This window comes from Glycine soja, chromosome 1, assembly GCF_004193775.1.
Source record: "Glycine soja cultivar W05 chromosome 1, ASM419377v2, whole genome shotgun sequence".
Lineage (NCBI taxonomy): Eukaryota > Viridiplantae > Streptophyta > Magnoliopsida > Fabales > Fabaceae > Glycine > Glycine soja.
This window is the reverse complement of record NC_041002.1, coordinates 47,317,691-47,339,974: the sequence shown is the minus strand read 5'-3', so window position 1 is coordinate 47,339,974 and position 22,284 is coordinate 47,317,691. Positions and strand designations below refer to the sequence as shown.

Sequence of the window (22,284 nt, the reverse complement as noted above, 5' to 3'; positions counted from 1 at the left end):
TATTTTTATTTTTGATTAATTTGGTTATCAGCTTTTCGGTTTGGTGGGGATGGGAGAGTTGGGCCAATTGGCCCAACATTTTTTAAAATGTTTTTGGCAATTTCTATTTTCACTTCCCATCTTTACTAATACACTCCCCTTTTCTTTGTTATTTTCTAGATTACCCTTGTTAATGTACCCTCCTCCTTCATCACTTTCTTTGGGTTGGCTATCAGACTGTTTGTGCAGTCAACCCGGTATGAGTCAATGTGGTTGAAGCAGTAACCCATTGACCCCGACTAGGTCATAGTTTTTTTTTCCTTTTCAAATTACTCAGAATGACATTGTTTTGCCTTTAATGACTAAAAAATACAAAGAAATGATGTTTAGCTATCTCACTCCTTTGAAAACCTTAAAGGTTCTCATTCCTTACTCCTTGCCGTCAATGCCACTCCCTCCCAACAACATTGACATTGCTCTTCGTCGTCATTGAACCTTCGTTATTTTCATTTGTATACGAGCTTATGGATTATGACGATAATAATTAAATTAATGTGTTGTTAACCATGTTTTCTTCATTATTCTAAGTTTCCTGTTTGATTGCATATTTCATTTTATTGTTGTAATATGATTGTTGATTTGGTTCTAATATTACTAGTTCATTTTGTTGTGTTTAAGGATGCCAAATTGTTTTAGGTACTTGATCATTAATTCTTTTTATGAGTAGTGATTTTTTTGGACTTTTTAAAGATAGGTACAAATTTTTTATATTTTTTTAATACACATCAAATCAGATCATGCAAGTCCACTCATGACACACTAGATATGCATTCAATAACTGAATCAATCATTGTGTGAATCTTTAAAAAAGTATGTCTGTAATCTCCAAAAGCCTAAAATATTATATTTATAAATAAATACATTGATACCAAGTGAAACAATGCCAACATCAACCAAGAGATCTGAAAAAACAAATTCAATCTCAGCTGTTAAAGTTTTGAAAGTCACGTGTTTGGTGGAGATTCACTGAAATGGAAATGTCCATATCCTTCCTTTTGGTAGAACTGGTAGTTGTCTTCACTGTGCAGTGCCTCTGGGACCGACTCTGTTCTCTTCTTCTCTGCATCAACAATGTTACTTTCTCTCTCTACACTTGCGTCTCCTTCAACACTTTCGCGCCTAAACTTCTTCCCAAAGCCACCTTCTCTTTTCTCCGCACTCTCCACTTTCCGCAGAAATCAACTTCCACTCAAATCGTCGTTCACCGAAACCGTTCACCGAAACGAAACGCGACGGCGATGTTGTCGTTTTGGGCATCGAAACCAGCTGCGACGACACCGCCGCTGCTGTCGTATATAATCTAGCCTTCGCTTTTTTTTCCTTTTTTTTTTTAATTTTTGTGCGTTTTGATGGTTTGGTTTGTCGTTTAATGGTTGTTTGTGTGTGTGTGTGTGGTGTATAGGTGAGAAGCGACGGTGAAATTTTGAGCCAAGTGGTATCTTCTCAGGTACGGTGTCGTATTGTATGCGCTGAATTCTCTTTTTCAGTCAAGTGTGAAAATTTGTGGATTTTGGTGAAATTGATGCTGAATAGTGAATTTTATTTGAGTGGGGAATGTTGAGGATTCATTACTGCGAGTTTGAATCTGTTTATTTGAAAGATAAAGAAAGTAATAGTCCAATTTTGCAGTTTCCTGAATATAGTTTTTGAAAGAGATGAAAACGATAACTTTACAAAAAAAAAAAAAAAAAAAAAATTGACACAAGCTTGAGTTTAAAAGTTGCAATTGGTATGATATATTTTTATAGTTCTTGTTTCCTCAACACCAATTTTGTGTTCGCGCCCATGAGTTTTTGCCTTTATTGAGAAGTTAGTAATACAAATATCTGAAATTTTATATACTATTTTTTTTAAATTAGTAAGATTTTTGGTCCTAAAGAATTTTGAAAGTAGTAGTTGTTCAGTGATAGATAGAGAAGAAGTTTTTTTTTTTGGGAGGGTTGAGATTGCGGAGAATATTTGGTTGGTCAAGATTATTGCTTATATTGAAAATTGTGCTCTAGAGCATTTTCAGTGGTGCATCAGCTTAGATATCAGGTGGGTGGGTGAGACTTTCTTTGAATGTGGTAATGCTATATGCATATCCCAGGCCAGAAAAAGAACATAGAAGGGGTATTCTAGGGAAGCATAATAAGTTATAATAATGACAGAGTAAAAAAAAACTAGTAAGCAAATTGCAGAGGTAATTTTCATTGTTTTTTGGTTAAATTGCTTATGATGCTTCTGAAAAGTTTATTGATCATTTTGAGATGTGTGGGAAGTGGGTGTCAATCTGTTGTGAATTGTGATTCTGTGTAATGATTAATCACTAATGATCTGAGTCACGTCTTTTTTAAGTACTTGGTTTAAGTGAACATGAAAATGCTTACATTCTATTGGATGCTTTTAGAAATGTTTTTTTTTCTTCATGAACTCAATAATGTTAAATGTTTGATCACTTTTGCATTGGAATTGAAAACTACAGAGTTATCTTATAAAATCTCTACAATGGGAGTAATGCATAAAAATGGTCTTCCGAACATTTGATGTAATCTTTTACTGTTGTACATGTGCTCATCAAGAACGAATACCACCTTATATCTTCCATAAAATGAAAAGTTTAAAATTTAAATAAAGAAAATAATTAGATATCTTTAGTGTGAATTTGTTCATACATCTGTAATTAGGAAGTGGTAATGATTCCTGCTACTAATAATGGACAGAACACAACCCATTGGTAGCTTCTTATTAGCCATTTGATTTTATATTTGTCATCTTTCAGCTACCTAACATACCTCTTTTTTCTTTCTAACCATGTAACTTCTCCAAATTAAGGCAGATCTGCTTGTGAAATATGGAGGTGTTGCTCCAAAAATGGCAGAAGAGGCTCACTCCCAAGTTATAGACTAGGTACATCATTCCTGTCCTTTTCTTAATATATCCCAGCTAGAACACATTTTGTATAGGTCAGGGCACACAAGGTATGCCTTTTTTTTTTATCAGCAAAAATAATATATATATATATATATATATATAAATTGGAGTACCAGAGGTACACAGATTACATAGTTGGGACAGTCCATACAAATGGTTCCTCATATCAGACTTAACACAGTCTCGATAAGAACCAAACAATGGCTACAGTTAAGAGTCTATATCTGCTGCTATCTTATTGCTTTTATCCTCGGCTAATAAACAAAACCATGTCTGAGGTTACTTGACCATTGGTTAAAGTGGGTTGTGAAATCTTTCTCCAAGCTTCTAAGCCAAGTCCAGAGTAAGAATGTTGCATCTTCAAACAGTTTGTTGCCATTGAAAGTTGCATTGGAAAACAATATTATGTTTCTGTGCTGCCAAATGGACCATGTCAAAGCCAGCCACCAATACTGCCATCTATTGATCCTTATGCCTTCAGCCAAGCCATTTGCGTGTTGCAGGAAATGTTGCTTTGGGGTTTGCGGGAAAGCACCTTTGATATTCAGCCAAGACAAGGATTCCCACCAAATAGGTTGGATTTTGCTGCAGTGGATGAGTAAGTGGGCTGCATCCTCCTCCATGCTTCTGCAGAAAGGGCAGGACATATCCGTGATCTGCACCTGCCGCCTCTCCAAGTTTTTTCTTGTTGGCATCTATCTCTAAGTAACCTCCAGGTGAAGACTGAAATTTTGCTTGGTATCCTTATACTCCATAACTCCTCAAAACATTCATCATGTCTTCCCTCTGCTGTTTCCCCCCATAACATATTGTAAGCACTTTGTGCCAAATATTTACCGCTTGGATCTGCCTTCCATACCCAATCATCACTTCCCTGTTGCTGTATTATCTTGCCTTCAACATCTCTTAGGAAACTAACAGTTGAGTCAATTTCATTGTCAAACAGTGGCCTCCTCCATTTGAAGTCCCACTCCCATCCTATGTCCTTGTAAGTTCCCAACTGTCAAATGATCTGATTTTGCTGGCATGAGATAAGATATAGTCTAGGGTACTTTGCTGATAGTGTTTCCTCCCCATTAACCCATTTGTCCTCCCAAAATTTGATTCTATCACCGCATCCAACCTTCCACATCGTTCCATTTTGAAGAACCTGTCCCTGATGCGAATGAAGAAGAGTCATTTTTAAGTCCCTCCACCATACTGATTCATGGGATACTCTAGATGATGCATCCAAGCTCCTCCAACCACCATATTTTGAATCCAGTACCCTAGCCCGTAATTCTCCTTGATGTTGGAAGAGATTCCATTTCCATTTGCCGATCAATGCAAGGTTGAAAGTCTTGATGTCCTTAAGGCCCAAACCACCTTTTTCTTTTGGTTGGCACACTGTCTTCCACTTAATCCAAGCAATCTTGTTTTGCTCAGGTCCACCTCCCCATAGGAATTTGCGTTGTAAGCTCACCAGCTTGTCCACCACTCTATTTGGCACCTTCTTGAATTTCTTTGGCGCTTGGGTAGACTGGGGTGCTGTGGCAACTGGGGCACTGGGTGCTGTAGATGTCTTGTCAACAGGACCTTGGGCTAAGCGCTCCTTCCTCCGAGCAAGTTTCCTTTCCCTGCTAGCCTTGTTCTTTGCACGCTTAGCCTCAAACTGATCAGACAAAGTCTTCTCTCTTGCCTTCTCAGCCTTGGACTTGTGAATGCTCTACATCAAGACTCTCTTGTTCTTGAAAACATTACCTTTCACCTTCATGCACATATCATGGTACATGTGCTTGTCAATTTTCTTTGATTCCCTGTACTTACGAAGCAACCGCCTGAGCACACGCATCCTTCTCATCCAAAGTATCTTGGTGGGAAGCCTCGCCTCCCTTGTACCCTTTCTCTTACCATAACCAGAGTGTCGGCCCTTCTTCTTTGCCTCCTTCATCCTACGAGCACGCAAGCATGAGTGAATCTTGGTTGGCTTCCTGATGATAAACCCATCCTCAACCAACTTCCTGATGTTTTGCAGAGAATTGGCCATGGAGATTTCGTTGACTTCATTGGGATCAAGCCACACCTTTCCTCTGCCACACTTGAGCACGCTTGCGGCCAGCCGCTTCTGCAGTTTCAGCGACACCATTTTTTCCCCTTATTTCTCAACGATAGGAAGAAAAACCACAAGGTATGCCTTGAGTATCCTTTGTTCGCATACTAATTTTTGGAACCTTTCCACAAAGTGGGCACACATCCATTGTAGTTCCCTTCTGTAAGTTTTATTTATTTATCTGCATTCAACTATTTATAAATATTGCATTGCATATAAAGCACTTCAATGCTATGCATGTTCCTAGTTCCTAGTGCTTTTCTAGGTTGCTGGTGGAATATTCCTTCAAACATAACCCAGGTGGAATGTAAGTAACTTCTGCGTTACATTGGGTGCCCTAGAATGATGTTTGGAGAATGCCACCAGATTCTCAAATAGATTTATAATATGGCTTCATATACTTTTTTCTTTGTCTGTCTTTCTCTCTCTTTATCCCTTTCTAGAGGATTATTGGTTTGGTCTTAACCTTTTTTCGTATTCATTATAGGCTGTGCAAGAAGCCCTTGATAAAGCTTATCTCACTGAGAAGGATCTTACTGCTGTTGCTGTTACTATTGGTCCTGGTTTGAGTCTCTGCCTTCGTGGTAATGCATGAACTCAAGAAACTTTAAAAATAGACTTGCAAATTGTTTGAGTGAGCACACTGATCATTATATTTAGAAGAATAAATACAATTGCATTTACAAGAATAATAAAAGAAAAATTATCTCCTATGACTGTAATCTTTCCAATGATACATTAACTCATGTAATTACTAATGACATCTTAATCGTTGCCACTATTTTCAACACATGATATCATGTAATTTCAACATATCTTGTTACATTCCATGGCTTCCATGACTCAAGCAAGATAATGGCTGTTAAAGTCTGGAAATTCATTGTGAAGACATATTTACGTATATGTAGCCTGATGATGTTATTTAACTAAACTTATCAGGTTGAAAACTTAAAAATATCAAATCAATTTATATCTTTGTGATTCTCCAAGTCAGATTCATATGCTATAAAATCATTTAGTAGGTAAAAGCACCATCCAGAAGTGCCAATACTTAGCATGAAAATTGTCAGTAAGTTTGTCCCCCCGCCCCCAATTTTGTTGTAGACAGTGCGAAACTATTGGCAGTGGCTCATTGAAAGGCATATTACGGTCATCTGTGTATATTACTAGTGATAGTATTGATACCATCTGTGTATATTACTACTGTTTGTATTTTCAGTACCTCTGGTACTTTGCATATAATATTTTAATTAATGGAAGTCCTACTACGGAGTTTGTTCCTAAGCGAGGTTTAAGGCAGGGTGACCCTCTAGCACCTTTGCTCTTCAATAAAGTAGTGGAAGGTCTAACTGGTTTGATGAGGACGGCCATTTCTAAGAACCTTTTCAGTAGCTACCAAGTGGGAAGTCGAAAGGAGGAAGTTAACATTCTCCAATATGCAGATGAATTTGGGGCTGCCACCAATGACAATGTTAGAGTCCTAAAAATTATCCTCAGCTGTTTTGAAATGGTTTCTGGTCTCAAGATAAATTATGCTAAAAGCCATTTTGGTGGTGTGGGCAAACCAGAAGGCTGGTGTAGGGTTGCAGCTCAAGTTCTTAACTGTAGCCAGCTGGTTTTTCCTTTCTCCTACCTTGGAATTCCAATAGGGGTGAGTTCCAAAAGCTGGGTTGTGTGGCAGCCAATTGTCACCAGTTTCGAGGCCAAGCTAGCAAAATGGAAGCAAAGATATCTATCTATGGGCGGAAGAATAACCCTCATTAATTCGGTTCTAACAGCCTTACCTATTTATTTGCTCTCTTTTTTTAGAATCCCTAAAAAAGTGGTGCAAAAGTTAGTTGCTATTCAGAGAAATTTTCTTTGGGGTGGAGATTTTGAAGCCAATAAGATCCCTTGGGTGAAATGGGACACAGTTTGTCTCCCTAAGAACAAAGGGGGGTTAGGGATTAAAGACCTCATCAAATTTAATGAAGCTTTGCTTGGCAAATGGGGTTGGGAGTTGGCTAATAATCAGAACCAGCTTTGGGCAAGAATTTTACTGTCTAAGTATGGTGGTTGGAATGCTTTGCTCTCTGACAGAAACAGCAATGCTCTCTCTCATTGGTGGAAAGACCTAAAACTAGTTTTCCAGCAGCAAGACAGCAGCATCATCACCAATAGCCTGAGATGGAGAGTGGGTTGTGGGGACAAAATCAGCTTCTGGAAGGATAAGTGGATGGGTGATGATCTATCTCTTCAACATAAATATTCTATTCTATATCAAATTAGTAGACAGCAGAATGCTACTATCAACATAATGGGTGATTTTGTTGAAGATAGATGGGAATGGAAGTTAACTTGGAGGAGAAATTTTTTTGACCATGAAATTGACATGGTAGCAGCTTTCTTGATTGAGATTGAGAGCGTTCACATCCAGCATTCCAGCAAGGATACTCTAAACTGGATAAAACCAGAGTCTTAAGGAAGACATGAGCGGAGAGCGAGATAGTGAGTGTGAGCGAAACACGGGGTGGGTGAGAGTTAGTAGTAGGAGACAGAAGAAAACGAGAGTTCTGAGAGAGGGTCCTAGTTTGAAAGCTGCCGGTAACACGAACGGATATGGACGGAGCTACAGGAGAGGAAACTGGAGGGATAGGAAGGATATAACGTCATTCTACTTCACACGATTCCCCGAGGACGTAACCGAGGAAGACCTATGGCACCACTTCAAAAAGTTTGGTGACGTAAGGGAGATATTCATATCAAAGAAGAAGAACAGTCTCGGCAGGAAGTATGGTTTTGTCAGATTTCAAGGAGTAGAGAGCTTGCATCAACTAGAAAGGAGGCTAGACAACACCATATTTGGAGGTTTGAAGATGCATGTCAACATACCAAAGTTTGGAAGAGCACACAGCGGACAAATACCCTCATCAGTCACACGCCGAGAGAGCGCAATGCAAGGAGAAGATGAGATGGTAGCTCGAAGACAACAAGGACAACGAGTGAGGCAAAGGTCGTACGCTGAGGTCCTGCAGAGGAATATAACAACAGTGCAAAAGAGAAGACCAGTGACTGAGGTGTGCAACAACAAACCCACGTCGAGGTCAGAAGTGTATCTCGATATACCACTGAAGGGACAAAAATGGCTACAAGAGGCGTGGGTGGGGAGGCTAAAAAACCTCGCCATATTTGATAGAGTAGAGGAGGAGTTGCCATGGGATATCGGAGCCAGCGTGGCGGTGAAATACATTGGGGATGACATGGTTGTAATTCTCGGCCTTGACGACGAAAAAGCAAAACGATTCATGGAGGAAGAAAGCGAAGGTGGGGCTTCCATGTTTCATTCACTGGAGAAATGGCACCCAAGGGTACGTCCGGGATGCAGGTTGGCGTGGGTTCAGTGTTGGGGAGTGCCTCTAGTGGCATGGGAAACAAACCATTTAAAGAAAATCACGGCGGCCATTGGAGACTTCGTGGACGTAGATGATGACGTGGAGGAGCTTAGACGGCTGGACAGGGCACGGGTTCTAATAAAAACACCATGGATGCCGCGAATCGATCATACCGTCAACGTCCATATTGGCGGAGAGACATTCAGCGTGCACATCACGGAGGAGACCGCCACTAGTACCGCTGCCTGTTATTGTCGGAGACCAGGGTATTTCAGTTCCTCAGAGGAGATTGACTCAGGGTATAGCGATGTCCAAACACCGACAAAGCTGACCCAACCCGAGACGGAGAGTATCCCTGAGCAGCGGCTTCAGGTGGCGCTGGGGGATGACGCGGAGGAGGAAGGGGACGGCCAAACAGCAGAGCTGGACGATATTCAGATTTTACCCAGCGGATATTGGAACCTGGAGAACCCAAAGGATAACGATGTTACCCACAAGGAGCGTGTATCTCCACCACCCAAAGTCAGAGCTAGAACCCCAACGGTTACCCAGGGGAACAGTAATGTCAGCCATGGCACAGCCACCCAGGTCCGAAATGGCCCCTTTCATGCAAAAGGAAATGTGCAGGAAGGATGCATGGTCAATCCTGCAGCGAGCACCTTTAGTTTGGCCGAAAGAAGTAACTTGGAGGTACTTGATAACCCACGGGGTCAGATTTTAAACAACAGGGACCAGCCTCGTGACCTTGGGGACAGCCACATAACGGACATGGGTTTTGCTACCCACACCCCCAAAGAAACACACCCACACCACAAACTCAGCCCAGACAAAAGCCCCACAGCCCAAAGTAATTCGTGCAAATTTTACGTCCGCAAAAGATGGCTCAAAAAGCAAAGTGGTCCAATATGTGCAGATGCTCACCTCCCACAGACAACCACGGGTAATATAACTACCAGCCCAAAACAGAATCAACAACCCATGCATGTCAATCAGAGCAGAGGAGTTTCGGGTATAGCTCCAGTCAACCCCAACAATAAAAAAGACCAGATAATCACACCCATGACCCCACCACTCATACTCGGGAGTGATAGCCCTCACACCCAAGCCACAGACCAACAACAAGTCAGCCACAACACCCAGCTACAACAACCTGTGCAAACTGCTGAACACCAAGTTAATAAACAGGAGCAGGAGGTAGAAGCAATTTGGCAAATGGCGGAAAACCTAGGGATTACATGTGGAAATGTGCAAACAAATTATGTGCAACAGCTTATAGAAATGGAAGACAGAGACAACAACGAGGTGCAAAGGATGGGAGGAAGGAGGAGGCTCTCATGAATATTATATCCTATAATGTGAGAGGTCTGGGTAGGGGAGTTAAATGGCCAGCAGTTAGGAGAATGGTAAACAAACATCACATAGACATGTTATGCATACAGGAGTCAAAAAAGGAGGTTATAGACAGAGCTATGTGCCAAGCTTTATGGGGGGATTCTGAGGTTAGGTGGGAAGCACAACCATCATCTAACACAGCAGGAGGTATTCTGTGCTTATGGAGTGACAAAACATTTTTGCTGGAAAGGAAGGTTTGTGGGACAGGTTTTGTGATGTTGACAGGGAAGTGGGTTCAGGAGGCACAAATTGTGAATATCATCAACATTTACTCACCTTGTGATATACATAGCAAAAGAGTTCTGTGGGACGTTATCAAGCAACTGAAAAATCAAAGTCTCGGAGGATTATGGTGCATATTGGGGGACTTCAATTGTATCAGAAATCCTTCGGAGAGATCTGGTGTATGCCAAAGGGGGCTGGAAGATAGCAGTTCTAGGGAATTCAATGAGTGGATTGCAGAAATGGAGGTAGTGGAAGCGCCATGGGTTGGGGGAAACTTCACATGGATAAGGCCAAATGGGACAGCTCGAAGTAAGTTGGATAGGTTTCTGATCTCCATAGAATGGTTCAATAAATGGCCTGCAACTTATCAATCCAAACTGCAGAGGAATTTTTCTGATCACTACCCGATAATGCTTAGATCCAAGTATGAGGATTGGGGTCCAAAACCTTTCCGGATCCTTGATTGTTGGCTAAATGACAAATCCTTTCAGGAAATGGTACAGCAGAGTTGGAATTCAGTTCAATTTGGAGGTTGGGGTGGATACGTATTAAAAGAAAAAATCAAAGCACTCAAAGGCAAGCTTAGGGAGTGGAACAGAGAGCATTTTGGGGATACCTTCAAGAAGTATCAGAAGATTGAGGATGAACTGAATAAGCTAGAAGAGGATACAGCAGGCAGACAACTAACCCAGCATGAGGTGGTGACCAGGAAGCGCCTTCAGGAGGATCTATGGGTAGCAGCTCAATCCCACGAGTCACTATTAAGACAGAAGGCGAGGTCTAAGTGGATCAGAGAAGGTGATTGCAACTCTAGATATTTCCATCTGATGATTAATGCCACTCGAAGAAATAATTGCCTGAAAGGACTGAAGATTAACGGAACATGGATTGAAGAACCTGCAATAGTGAAGGAGGCAGTAAGGGCATTCTTCTCCCAACGATTCCAGGAAGCTACTAGGATCAGACCTACATTGGATGGGTTGCGTTTTCAGACCATTGAAAGTTACCAAAATGAAATGCTTGTGGGGAGATTTCAGGAAGACGAGGTAAAAAGAGCCGTGTGGAATTGTGGGAGCGATAAAAGTCCAGGTCCAGATGGCATAAATTTCAAATTCATCAAGCAATTCTGGAACACTATCAAACCGGATTTCTTGAGATTTCTAGATGAATTTCATGTGAATGGGATTTTTCCCCGAGGCTCAAATGCATCCTTCATAGCCTTAATCCCTAAGATACTGGATCCACAGACGCTGAATGAGTATAGACCTATCTCATTGATAGGGTGTATGTACAAGATTTTGGCGAAGATCCTGGCTAACAGGTTGAAGAAGGTCATGCCCCATATCATCCATGAAACACAATCCGCTTTTATAGAAGGAAGACACATGTTACATAGCGTGGTGGTTGCAAATGAGGCGGTTGAAGAAGCTAAAAGATGCCAAAAGCCATGTATTGTCTTCAAGGTTGACTACGAAAAGGCGTACGATTCGGTATCCTGGGATTTCTTGATCTATATGCTCAGAAGGATGGGTTTCTGTTCTAAATGGATTCAATGGATAGAAGGTTGTCTAAGATCAGCATCTGTATCAGTTCTGGTGAATGGTAGTCCTACAGCTGAGTTCATTCCTCAGAGGGGACTGAGGCAAGGGGATCCACTATCACCTCTACTTTTTAATATTGTTGCTGAGGCACTTAATGGAATTGTGTCGCAAGCTAGGGCGAATGGTCTATTCCGGGGATTCTTAGTTGGTTCAGACAAGGTGGAAGTCAACATCCTCCAATACGCGGATGATACAATCTTCTTTGGTGAGGCAACAATGGAGAATGTAAGAGCAGTTAAGGCAATCTTGAGAGTCTTTGAGATGGTATCTGGACTCAAAATTAATTTTGCTAAAAGCGGGTTTGGTGCATTTGGGATGTCAGAACAGTGGAAAATCGAAGCAGCGGAGTACCTCAACTGTAGCTTATTGTCCTTTCCGTTCGTATACCTAGGCGTTCCTATCGGAGCAAATCCGAGAAGATATCAAACATGGGACCCTATTATTAGAAAGTGTGAGAGAAAATTAGAGAAATGGAAGCAGAGACACTTATCATTTGGGGGGCGAGTGACTCTCATTAAGGCAGTGCTAACATCCATTCCTATCTATTTTTTCTCTTTTTTCAGGGTTCCAAAGAAGGTGGAGGACAAACTTGTGAGCCTTCAGAGAAGATTTCTATGGGGAGGAGATCATGAACAAAAGAAAATAGCCTGGATCAAATGGGAGACAGTATGTCTTCCAAAAGAAGATGGCGGCTTGGGAGTCAAAGAGATTAACTCCTTTAATTTATCATTGTTGGGCAAATGGAAGTGGGAGTTATTCCATCAGCAGGGGGAATTATGGGCTAGGGTGCTTCAATCAAAGTACGGTGGCTGGAGGGCATTAAATGAAGCAACCAGAGATAATACCGGTTCTATATGGTGGAGGGACCTAAAGAGAGTAGCTCAACATCCACAATATGAGGCTGTAATGAAGAATACAACAACATGGAAGGTAGGGTGTGGGGATAAATTCAGATTTTGGGAGGATAGGTGGATAGGGGAAGAGGACTCGCTATTAGCAAAATACCCTAGGTTGTATAGTATCTCTGTCCAGCAACACAAACATATACAGCAGATGGGGGCTTTTAAAGACACAGGCTGGGAGTGGGATTTTAGGTGGAGGAGACCATTGTTCGATAGAGAAATAGATATGGCGGTAGCATTCTTAAAAGATGTGGAGAGTCACAGAATACAGCCTCACATCAGCGACCAATGGGTGTGGAAGGCAGATACAAGTGGCCATTATTCGGCCAAAACTGCATACCAAACACTTAGGAAGGACATCTCACAGGAGAATGACGATGGGGCTTTTGGGGAGTTATGGAAACTCAAGATTCCAACAAAAATTGCTGCCTTCGCATGGAGGTTAATCAATGATAGGCTACCCACTAGAACTAATCTGCGAAAGAGGCACATTGAGGTGACAGATTCCAGCTGCCCATTCTGCAGTCTGGTGGAGGAGACCGCAGGTCACATATTTTTCCAATGCAGCAAGATAATCCAGCTTTGGTGGGAATCCTTGTCTTGGGTGAATCTGGTGGGAGTCTTCCCAAACCATCCTAGACAACATTTTCTTCAACACATTCATGGGGTGACAAGGGGAATGAGAGTTCAGAGATGGAATTGGTGGTGGCTAGCATTAACATGGACTACTTGGAAGCACAGAAATGACATCATTTTTGCAAATGGTACATTTAATGCCAACAAACTGATGGACGATGCAGTCTTCCTACTATGGTCGTGGCTCAGAAATTTGGAGAAGGACTTTAATACACATTATAATCACTGGTCTACCAATATTAGTGCAGGATTTTTAAGAATACCTTGATATGTGTATTATAACCATTCTTGTATCCACACTCTATCTATGGTCAGAATTAGGTCTACCTGGAATCTAATCTGATCTGTAATTTGTACATTATCTAGTACCTCTGGTACTTTTTAATATATATATTTTATCTTTGCTGATCAAAAAAAAAACTGGATGGTTGAACCCAGTGGCATTTACTCCACAAAATCAGCTTACAATCTGTTGATGGAAGCTGACAGGGCTGTTACTGAGGATAATGTTTCAAAAATCATTTGGAAGCTCAAAGTTCCTCCAAGAGCAATAGCTTTCACTTGGAGATCATTCAAAAACAGATTGCCTACAACCTGAGAAAGAGACAGGTGGACTTGCCTTCCTATAGCTGTCCTTTATGTGAATCTGAAGAGGAAAATGCCAGCCATGTTTTGTTCTCTTGCATCAAAACTAGGTCTTTGTGGTGGGATGTGTTAAGGTGGGTTAATAGAGTGGGCCCTTTTTCAATAGAGCCAAAGAACCACTTTTTGCAATTCTCCCACTGGAATAGAAATAGCATCACTGACAAGAGATGGGAGGTGCTTTGGATAGCCTTGTCCATGACGATTTGGAAACATAGAAATAGTCTGGTTTTCAATAACCAGACTTTCAATCCTGTAAATCTCATGGATGAAGCTCTTTTCCATACTTGGTCCTGGCTAAAATGCATAGAGAAAGACTTCCAAACTCATTTCAATCATTGGTCATCTAACTTGAAGGATGGATTATCTTAGAAGGGGCTTGACCTATCGTGTTTAGCTTATTCTCTTTTTTTGCTGGCGGATTTAATTTACCAATTATTGGCATACATAACATGGAAGCTCATGCTCTGGTTGCCAGGTAAAGCTATAGTTCTGTATTGAATATGTAAGTCTACTAATGGATGGGTGCGGAGGCATGCTATCAATAATTGAAATACTAACAGAAAAGCAATAAAACTTGTTTGATAATAGTTGATTTAAAAATCTGTTTTCAAAACTAATATCTCTTTCTTAGTTTTTAAAACCAGAAAATCAAAACATCTCTTAAGTTGTTTTTGTTTTCTATTTTTAGTTTTCTATTACTCATGTGTTCTCTTATACTTTAACTTCTATTTTTTGAAAATCAGTTTTTGAAAATTCTTTTATAGAATGGATTTTAAAAACAAAAAAACAAAACTCAATCAAAGTATCAAACACATCTTTAGTTTCTGTATATTGTTTTCTTCTACAACTTCTGTGCACCCTTTAGTGCTCCATAATAAATTATGCTTTTTGTTGTGAGTCATATTTATCTTTTTGTTATAGGTTAATTGAGAAAGATTTGCAGTTTCCATTCATGGCCCTACTTATTTCAGGTATCATTCCTATTTTTGGATTTTAATTTTGTTAGTCAAGCACTCATGCTAGAATTTTTCTTCCTCACACCTGATCTATCTTTCTTCCTTGGATCATAAAATCATTGTTTCTTGTTTCTAGTTCTTTCTTCATGTTTTAAAGAATTTGGAATTTATAGCATGCTTAGGTAATAAGACCCATGGGGTATAAATAAATTAAGCCAGGTCAAATTTTGACAGTTTTGAAATTTGAATGAGTAGTATGCAGCTTGATACTTCATTTTTTTCGTTTTGATGATAAATACCTTCAGTCAAGCCACATCAGGAAAGTTTGATGATGTGCAAAGAAAGTGTACGTAAGATGTGATTAACATATTTCACAAAGTAATGCTACTTATAAGCATGTGCTTTAGACATTCCATGTGCATGGATATTTGTGATGTATGTTAGATATGTGGTAGCATATCATGTATACATGGTGGAATCGATCGGGAACAGTCTTAGAAGCTAAGTAAGGATTGTGTGGGTGAATACTGTGGGTGTTTTCCCAAAAAATCCAAAAGATCACTTCTTACAACACAATAGAGGGATGGCTGATGGAACTAAAGATTCAAGATGGAAATGCTGGTGGGTGGCATTAACCGCAACACAGAAATGGGGGGATTATGTATCTTATAATTAGGACTGAATCATTCCAATTCATACCAGCACTAACATATAGAGATCTTGTATGGACTGTACAAACTCACACTTTATACCTTATTAAATAGTTTTCAGAATTAGTGTTATGTAATCTCCTTGTGCTTAACTTTCCATACAGAGGAATGTGATTTCCACCCATACCCTTCATTTGTTTCAATAATTTGCATTCTACCCTGTTGGAGATATACTCGTTAGTAGTTAACTACTGTTAAATTAGATTCTGTTATTTTCTGCCCTCATTATTTAGAACTATTAACTGTAACAGATTCTGTTAGTCAGTTGCTGTGACAGAATCTGACAGCTGTACAACTGTAACTTTGACATCTATACCATTGTCTTTGAACATGAAAGTTCATCAAATAATGGAACACATTCTTAGAACTCATGCTCTTCGTCTCTCTCTCTTTCTCTGCGTACTTTTATTCTCTCTCTCATTCCCACTTTCCTACATTTTCTCAAATATGGTTTGTTTCTTGCACTCCCATGTCACCCTCCCAGACAATTTCCAAAATTTGGACACAATTGTGATAAATGTCATTTATGTAGAGGTGATTCTTATGTAGTTTCTGAACAGTCCAGTGTATTGCAAACCTGTGATTTGATACGACCACTGCTGACTATATATTTTTTAGGAACAAAATACACTAGGCTAACTTGTGTGAGTTGTATTTATAGGGGGACACAATGTACTCGTTCTTGCTCGTGATCTTGGGCAGTACATACAACTTGGAACTACAATAGATAATGCTATCGGTGAGGCATATGACAAGACAGCAAAATGGCTTGGACTTGATTTGAGGAGAAGTGGTGGTCCTGCTATTGAGAAGCTTGCTATGGAGGGTAATGCTGAATCAGTCAAGTTTTCTGTAAGTTAGCTGCACAATATTATATTCCTCTCCCTTTCCCTAGCTTGTGATTGTTGCCTTAGGTTGGATATCTATCCTTTTCTGGCATTGCTATGGCAGATGTTGTGCTTCTAGTGGAGATTTAAGTTTATTACCTTGTCATTCTAGATTCCAATGAAGCAGCACAGACTGCAACTTTTCCTATGCTGGTCTAAAAACCCAAGTACGGCTGGAAATTGAGTCCAAAATGATGTAAGTAAATATTTGAAGTTGTTTGTTAATAGATTTGTAATTTTTTTAAACAAATATATGGAACAATGCTGTAACCTGATGGATAACCTGATGTAATATTTATCCCATATCTTATCAGCTTTCTCTAATGTAGTTCTTAGCAGCACAAATTTAATTTAATATAAAAACATTCTGTATTGAAGAAATGTCTGATTGCCACTTTCTGTATAGTATTATCTTTTTCCCCCCTCATATTCACATCATTGCTAATATTTTATTATTGTAGATGTAGCCTTCACCTACAGGATAACTTGCTTATTGCAAGAAGTATTATGTGATGCAGTAGTAAATTTAAACTCTGCAAAATTGCAGACATCTTTTTAATTTTTATTATTACCTATTTATGAGTATGTGTATATGTGCAATTGCAGTGATGCCAAAATTCCAATTTCTTCAGCAAGTAATGAAGATCGACTGTCACGGGCTGATATTGCTGCTTCTTTTCAGGTTAGTTATACTTTTGTACATTCTGTAGATTACGAGTGTCTCCCCTTTCAAGTCTAGTTAATGAAGTTTAGTATCTCCCTCCTCTTGTTTAAAATTTCCTCATTTTCTCTTTCATTCACATTTAACCCATTTGTTTTAGCATGTGTTGTATAACTACTATCTATTTCATTTTCTACATGTCAAGCAGCGAATTGCTGTGTTACATCTTGAGGAAAGGTGTGAACGAGCAATACTGTGGGCATTTAAGATGGAGCCTTCCATAAGACACTTGGTAATTTGAAATCTAAATTGCTGCCTTGTCAAATAACATCAATGCTCCTATCCATTAATTTCCATTGAAAAATCTAAATGTCATTCTCTGTCTTGTTATTTGCAGGTTGTCTCTGGTGGAGTTGCATCAAATCAATATGTCCGGGCCCGGCTTCATTATGGGCAAGGATTCTGGATTCAAAGTATGGAGGATGGAGGGGTCTCGATGCAGCAACAAGCGACAATAACGTCTCTTTATGGTGGGGAGATCTAAAATTAGCTCTTCACCATCCCCAACATGAGATTGTTACAGGAGGGTTAACGTGGAAGGTGGGGAATGGAGCCAAAATCAAGTTTTGGGAGGATGTTTGGAGCTATGGAGACACACCGCTTCTGGCAAAATACCCCAGATTGTACCTAATTTCAGACCAACAGAACAAGAATATTCAGGAGATGGGTCAGCAGACGGACAATGGGTGGGAGTGGAACTTTAAATGGAGAAGACACTTGTTTGACAGAGAGCTTGGAATGGTAGATTGCTTCCTTAATGATGTTGCTGGCAGCTGTATTCAGATCCACAAAAAAAGATGAATGGATTTGGAAACCAGAACCTAGTGGACAATATTCGGTAAGAACTGCCTATAACATGTTGAAAGGAGTGGATGTTGAGGAGGATAACATGTGGGTGTTTGAGGAGCTATGGAAGATACGAGTTCCACCTAAATTACTATTTTTGCATGGAGGTTATTAAAGGAGAGGCTACAAACAAAGACAAACTTGAGGAGGAGAAGGGTGACAATCAATGACACATTATGCCCATTCTGTGGGAATTTTGAGGAGAATGAAGCACGTGTATTTTTCTTATGTGATAGAATACTTTCTCTATGGTGGGAATCCATGACCTGGGTCAACATTCATGGAGCTTTTCCGCAGAAACCGTGGCAGCACTTCTCCCAGCATGCGTTCTGTTTGCCTAACCGAATTCGTGATAATAGATGGAGAAGTTGGTGGTTGGCCCTCACATGGACAGTGTGGCAGCACCGGAATAAAGTCATCTTTTCAAATGACACTTTTGATGGTAACAAGTTAATGGAAGATGCTATTTTTACACTGTGGACATGGCTGAAGAGCTTTGAGAAGGAATTTGCTTTCCCCTACAGTTACTGGTCGTCTAACATAGCATCAGGTTTTGCTTTTTCAGGGGGGTAGAAATCATAGGCAGTGGGAGCAGAAGATCATTGTAGTACTTAGCTATGGTTCCTTGCGAGACTGACCTTAGTCTGAGCTTGGAACCATGTTGCTGGCAAGTCAATCTAATTACATGTACTGTTTTGTACCTCTGGTACTCACTATATATATAAATATACTTTATCTTTGCTGATAAAAAAAAAATATGGTTGTGAAGAAGAATGGGCTGCAACTTGTATGCCCACCTCCTCTGCTTTGTACTGATAATGGTAATCATATATTCTTAATTTTGCTTTTAGTAGTGAAGGCTAACTCTATCAATACTGTGCTTCTTTGCAAACTTAAAAGTTCAATGTCAGAACAAGTGAGGGTTGCATTAGACAAACAAATATAAAAAAGTTGCCAATCTTTTATTACGTTGTATTGTATGGCTTGAGTGCAGTCTTAACTTGGATACAACAGCTACATCGACACTTGGATATATTGCAAAATAGGCATGTGTTGTCACATTTTTTGGACACTTGTGGATAAAGAAATTTGTCCACAAGAATAAGATTTGATGATTGAAATATTGAAATGCTAACAGTTAAATTTATGAAAGTAGTTGACTGTATTATCAGGAGTATTTACCCAATGTGCCATCTAGCAACCAAATGGGTTGGAGAAAAGGCTGAAGAGTTGGTGTTAGGAATCTCCTTCTGAGATTGGAATACTGAAATCCTAACAAAGAAAACTCTCTCTCACAGAAGAGAAGAATATTGAAACTTCCTCTATATTGAACAAAGAACCAAGAACACAATAGAATCAAGGTAAACAAGTTTACCCCCAAAAGGAGCACTCTCCTTTTTGCACTGGAACTCCCAGTTACAAAGATTTTCCAAATAGATCCCCTCATCTACAACAAAAGGACTATGTAAAGGAAAACATACTTCCTAACAGACCTAATAACAAACTGTAACAGATACCTATCAAAAGCTAACTAACAAACTAATAACAGATATTAAGAGATGAGAGAGAGAGAGTCAGAGTGAAATGAGAGAGACACGAAGAGGGTAACGAGAGACAATGAGAGGGAGAGAGAAGATGGGTGGGTAAAGGTCACAACTAGGAAAAGAGGGGTGAGAAATGGCATGAGAGCTAGGGAGGATCCCCGGCGAAGCTATGCCGGATAAAGCCTTGAGAGAACACACCAGCTTACCCAGACAAACTAGAGGGAACGTTCAGACATATCAAGCTTCTACTTCACGAGATGCCCAGAAGAGATGAATGAGAAGGACCTCTGGGTTCATTTCAGAAAGTGGGGACAAGTACAGGAGATCTTCATCTCTAAGTATCGGAACAAAGGGGGGAGAAGATATGGTTTTGTGAGGTTCAGCGGGGTGATGGACGTCAGAAGACTAGAAAGACAACTGGATAACCTCATAATAGGTGGGATGAAGTTGTAAGTCAACGTGCCGAAGTTCGAACGGAGGAAAGGCACATCTGAAGAGACTAGATCAGCACCTAACATATGGAGAGACGGCAGACATCAGGGAAATCACGGAAACAGAGCATCTCAGCAGCAACAAATGCAACACAGGGCACTTCCGAAATCTTACAAAAAAGCCTTGATCTCGACAGCAGTTGTATGTCAACGTGCCGAAGTTCAAACGAAGGAAAGACACATCTGAAGAGACTAGACCAGCACCCAACATATGGAGAGACGGCAGACATCAGGGCAATCACGGAAACAGAGCATCTCGGAAGCAGCAAATGCATCACAGGACACTTCCGAAATCTTACAAAAAGGCCTTGATCTCAACAACAAAGACACCAGGGCAGAGACAAGGCCTGCAAATTGCATGCTTCAATCCAGGCGGGTCACAAACATCGATCCACCTTGACATCCCAGAAAGAACCAAACGATGGCTCTCCATCGCATGGGTGGAGAATGAAGGAAATGAAGACACTCCATGAAGCAGAAGAAGACATTGCGTGGGAGATCGGGACAGACATCGCGCCGAAATACATAGGGGAAAACATGTTCTTACTTCTAGGCCTATCGGACACCAGAGCGGAGTTGTCAACGAAGGAATCGAGGTATGGGTCGACGCCATTCCACACATTGGAGAAATGGAACTCCAACATGAAAACAGGGCAACGTCTCATTTGGGTTCAAGTTTGGGGTATACCCATGGTAGCCTGAGATGTGGAGCACATTAAAAAGATTGTTGCAGTCATCGGGGAACCTGTGGAGGTAGATGATGATGTAGAGGACCTACGGAGGCTGGACAGAGCAAGACTGTTAGTCAAAACCTCTTGGAGACCTTTACTGCAACACGCAGTCAACCTTCACATTGCGGAAAAGATGCATCAAGTGCATATTGTTGAAGAAACAAGGCTTGACAAGCACCTCTGCAAATGCCAAGCTCGACATAACGCTGGCTCGTCGGAGGAGGTCGAATCGGAAGATAGCAATAACGGAGGCGAGTTTCCAAATATCCTAGAAGCAAAGGACGCCGATCATGCAAAGTTCGACTCCGATGATGACCGTAGCGGCGGGAGAACGTGCACGGGGCATAAACAAAATCAACTTTTAACCAACGGTCCTTGCGATGAACCACGGGATAATAACCAGGTGGCGCAGAAAGTGAGCGCGAGCCCCAATGCCCCTATTGCGCCTGACCTAGAAGCCAAAAAAGGAAAGGTGACAGCTTCACAGACCATGGTGGAGGCAGACCCAGGCTACGAAAATATGGAAAGGGGCAGAGCTCATATGGACGATGAACTGGTCACCGTTGACCATCCGTTCTGTCCCCAACCACATGCCAATATAGACCCTGGTGGGTCAGCCCAGTTTATATCCACCGGTCCTTGTGTCTTGTACACTGGTAATAAGGATTCAAAAATTGTTTATAGAAATGTAGCCACCGCCCGTGATAAGGATATATGTGAGGACTATTGTGGACGAGACGCGGGTCTTAGTGGGCCACCTATAGTGGGCCTTACTAACCCCACCATACCTGCAACTACATATAAACAGAACCTGAGCCCATTTAATAATAAAGGTGCGACCCCTTCAACGCTGAAGGTGTATTCCAAAAGTAAGTGGCGCAAAAAGCAACAGCAGCACCTTAATCTGAACGACAATTCAGAGATTTCTAACTAGAATCACAACAATTTGGGTCTGGAGAACTTTTCCATAAAAGGGGATGAAAAGCCCAACAGCAAAATAACAACCTCACCTGGTGAATCTCAAAAAGACTTATAGGAGGCTCATTACCATTGGCAACTGGCGAAACAATTGGGTTTATCGGCCGATACTAACCATGAAAATTTCATTGACAAGATCCGGGCTATCGAAACCAGAGATAGGAAAGAGGAAAAAAAGCTGGGAAATATGTGCCTCATGAACATTCTAACTTTTAATGTAAGAGGGTTGGGGAGGGGGGTTAAGTGGTCTACAATTAGAAGGCTAGTGAGGAAACACAAAGTAGATTTATTGTGTCTTCAGGAGACGAAGAAACAGCACATTGACATCAAAATGTGTCAGTCCATATGGGGAGATCCTGATGTTAGATGGGAAGTGCAGCCTGCAACGAACACAGCAGGGGGTTTACTTTGTATATGGAGTGACTAAAGCTTCAAAGTGGATTGGAGGGTCTGCGGTAGAGGATTTATATTGTTGGAAGGAACATGGAACAATGAGGATCAGAAGATATGTATAATCAACATTTATGCTCCTTGCGATACTCAAAATAAAAGAGAACTCTGGGAATCTCTGAAACAGCTCAAGAATCTGGATCCAAATAGGCTTTGG

At 40.7% G+C, this 22,284-nt stretch overlaps 1 protein-coding gene across 1 annotated transcript; it reads left to right on the top strand.

Annotated features, from left to right (window-relative positions):
• Positions 1-14,262: 14,262 nt before the first annotated feature.
• LOC114387273 (probable tRNA N6-adenosine threonylcarbamoyltransferase, mitochondrial) lies at positions 14,263-18,048 on the top strand. Its single transcript, XM_028347459.1, has 8 exons — positions 14,263-14,288; positions 14,735-14,784; positions 16,141-16,324; positions 16,973-17,048; positions 17,236-17,319; positions 17,425-17,500; positions 17,611-17,754; positions 17,861-18,048. The coding sequence occupies exons 1-8, from the start codon at positions 14,263-14,265 to the stop codon at positions 18,046-18,048; spliced, it is 828 nt and encodes a 275-aa protein (XP_028203260.1).
• Positions 18,049-22,284: the final 4,236 nt, after the last annotated feature.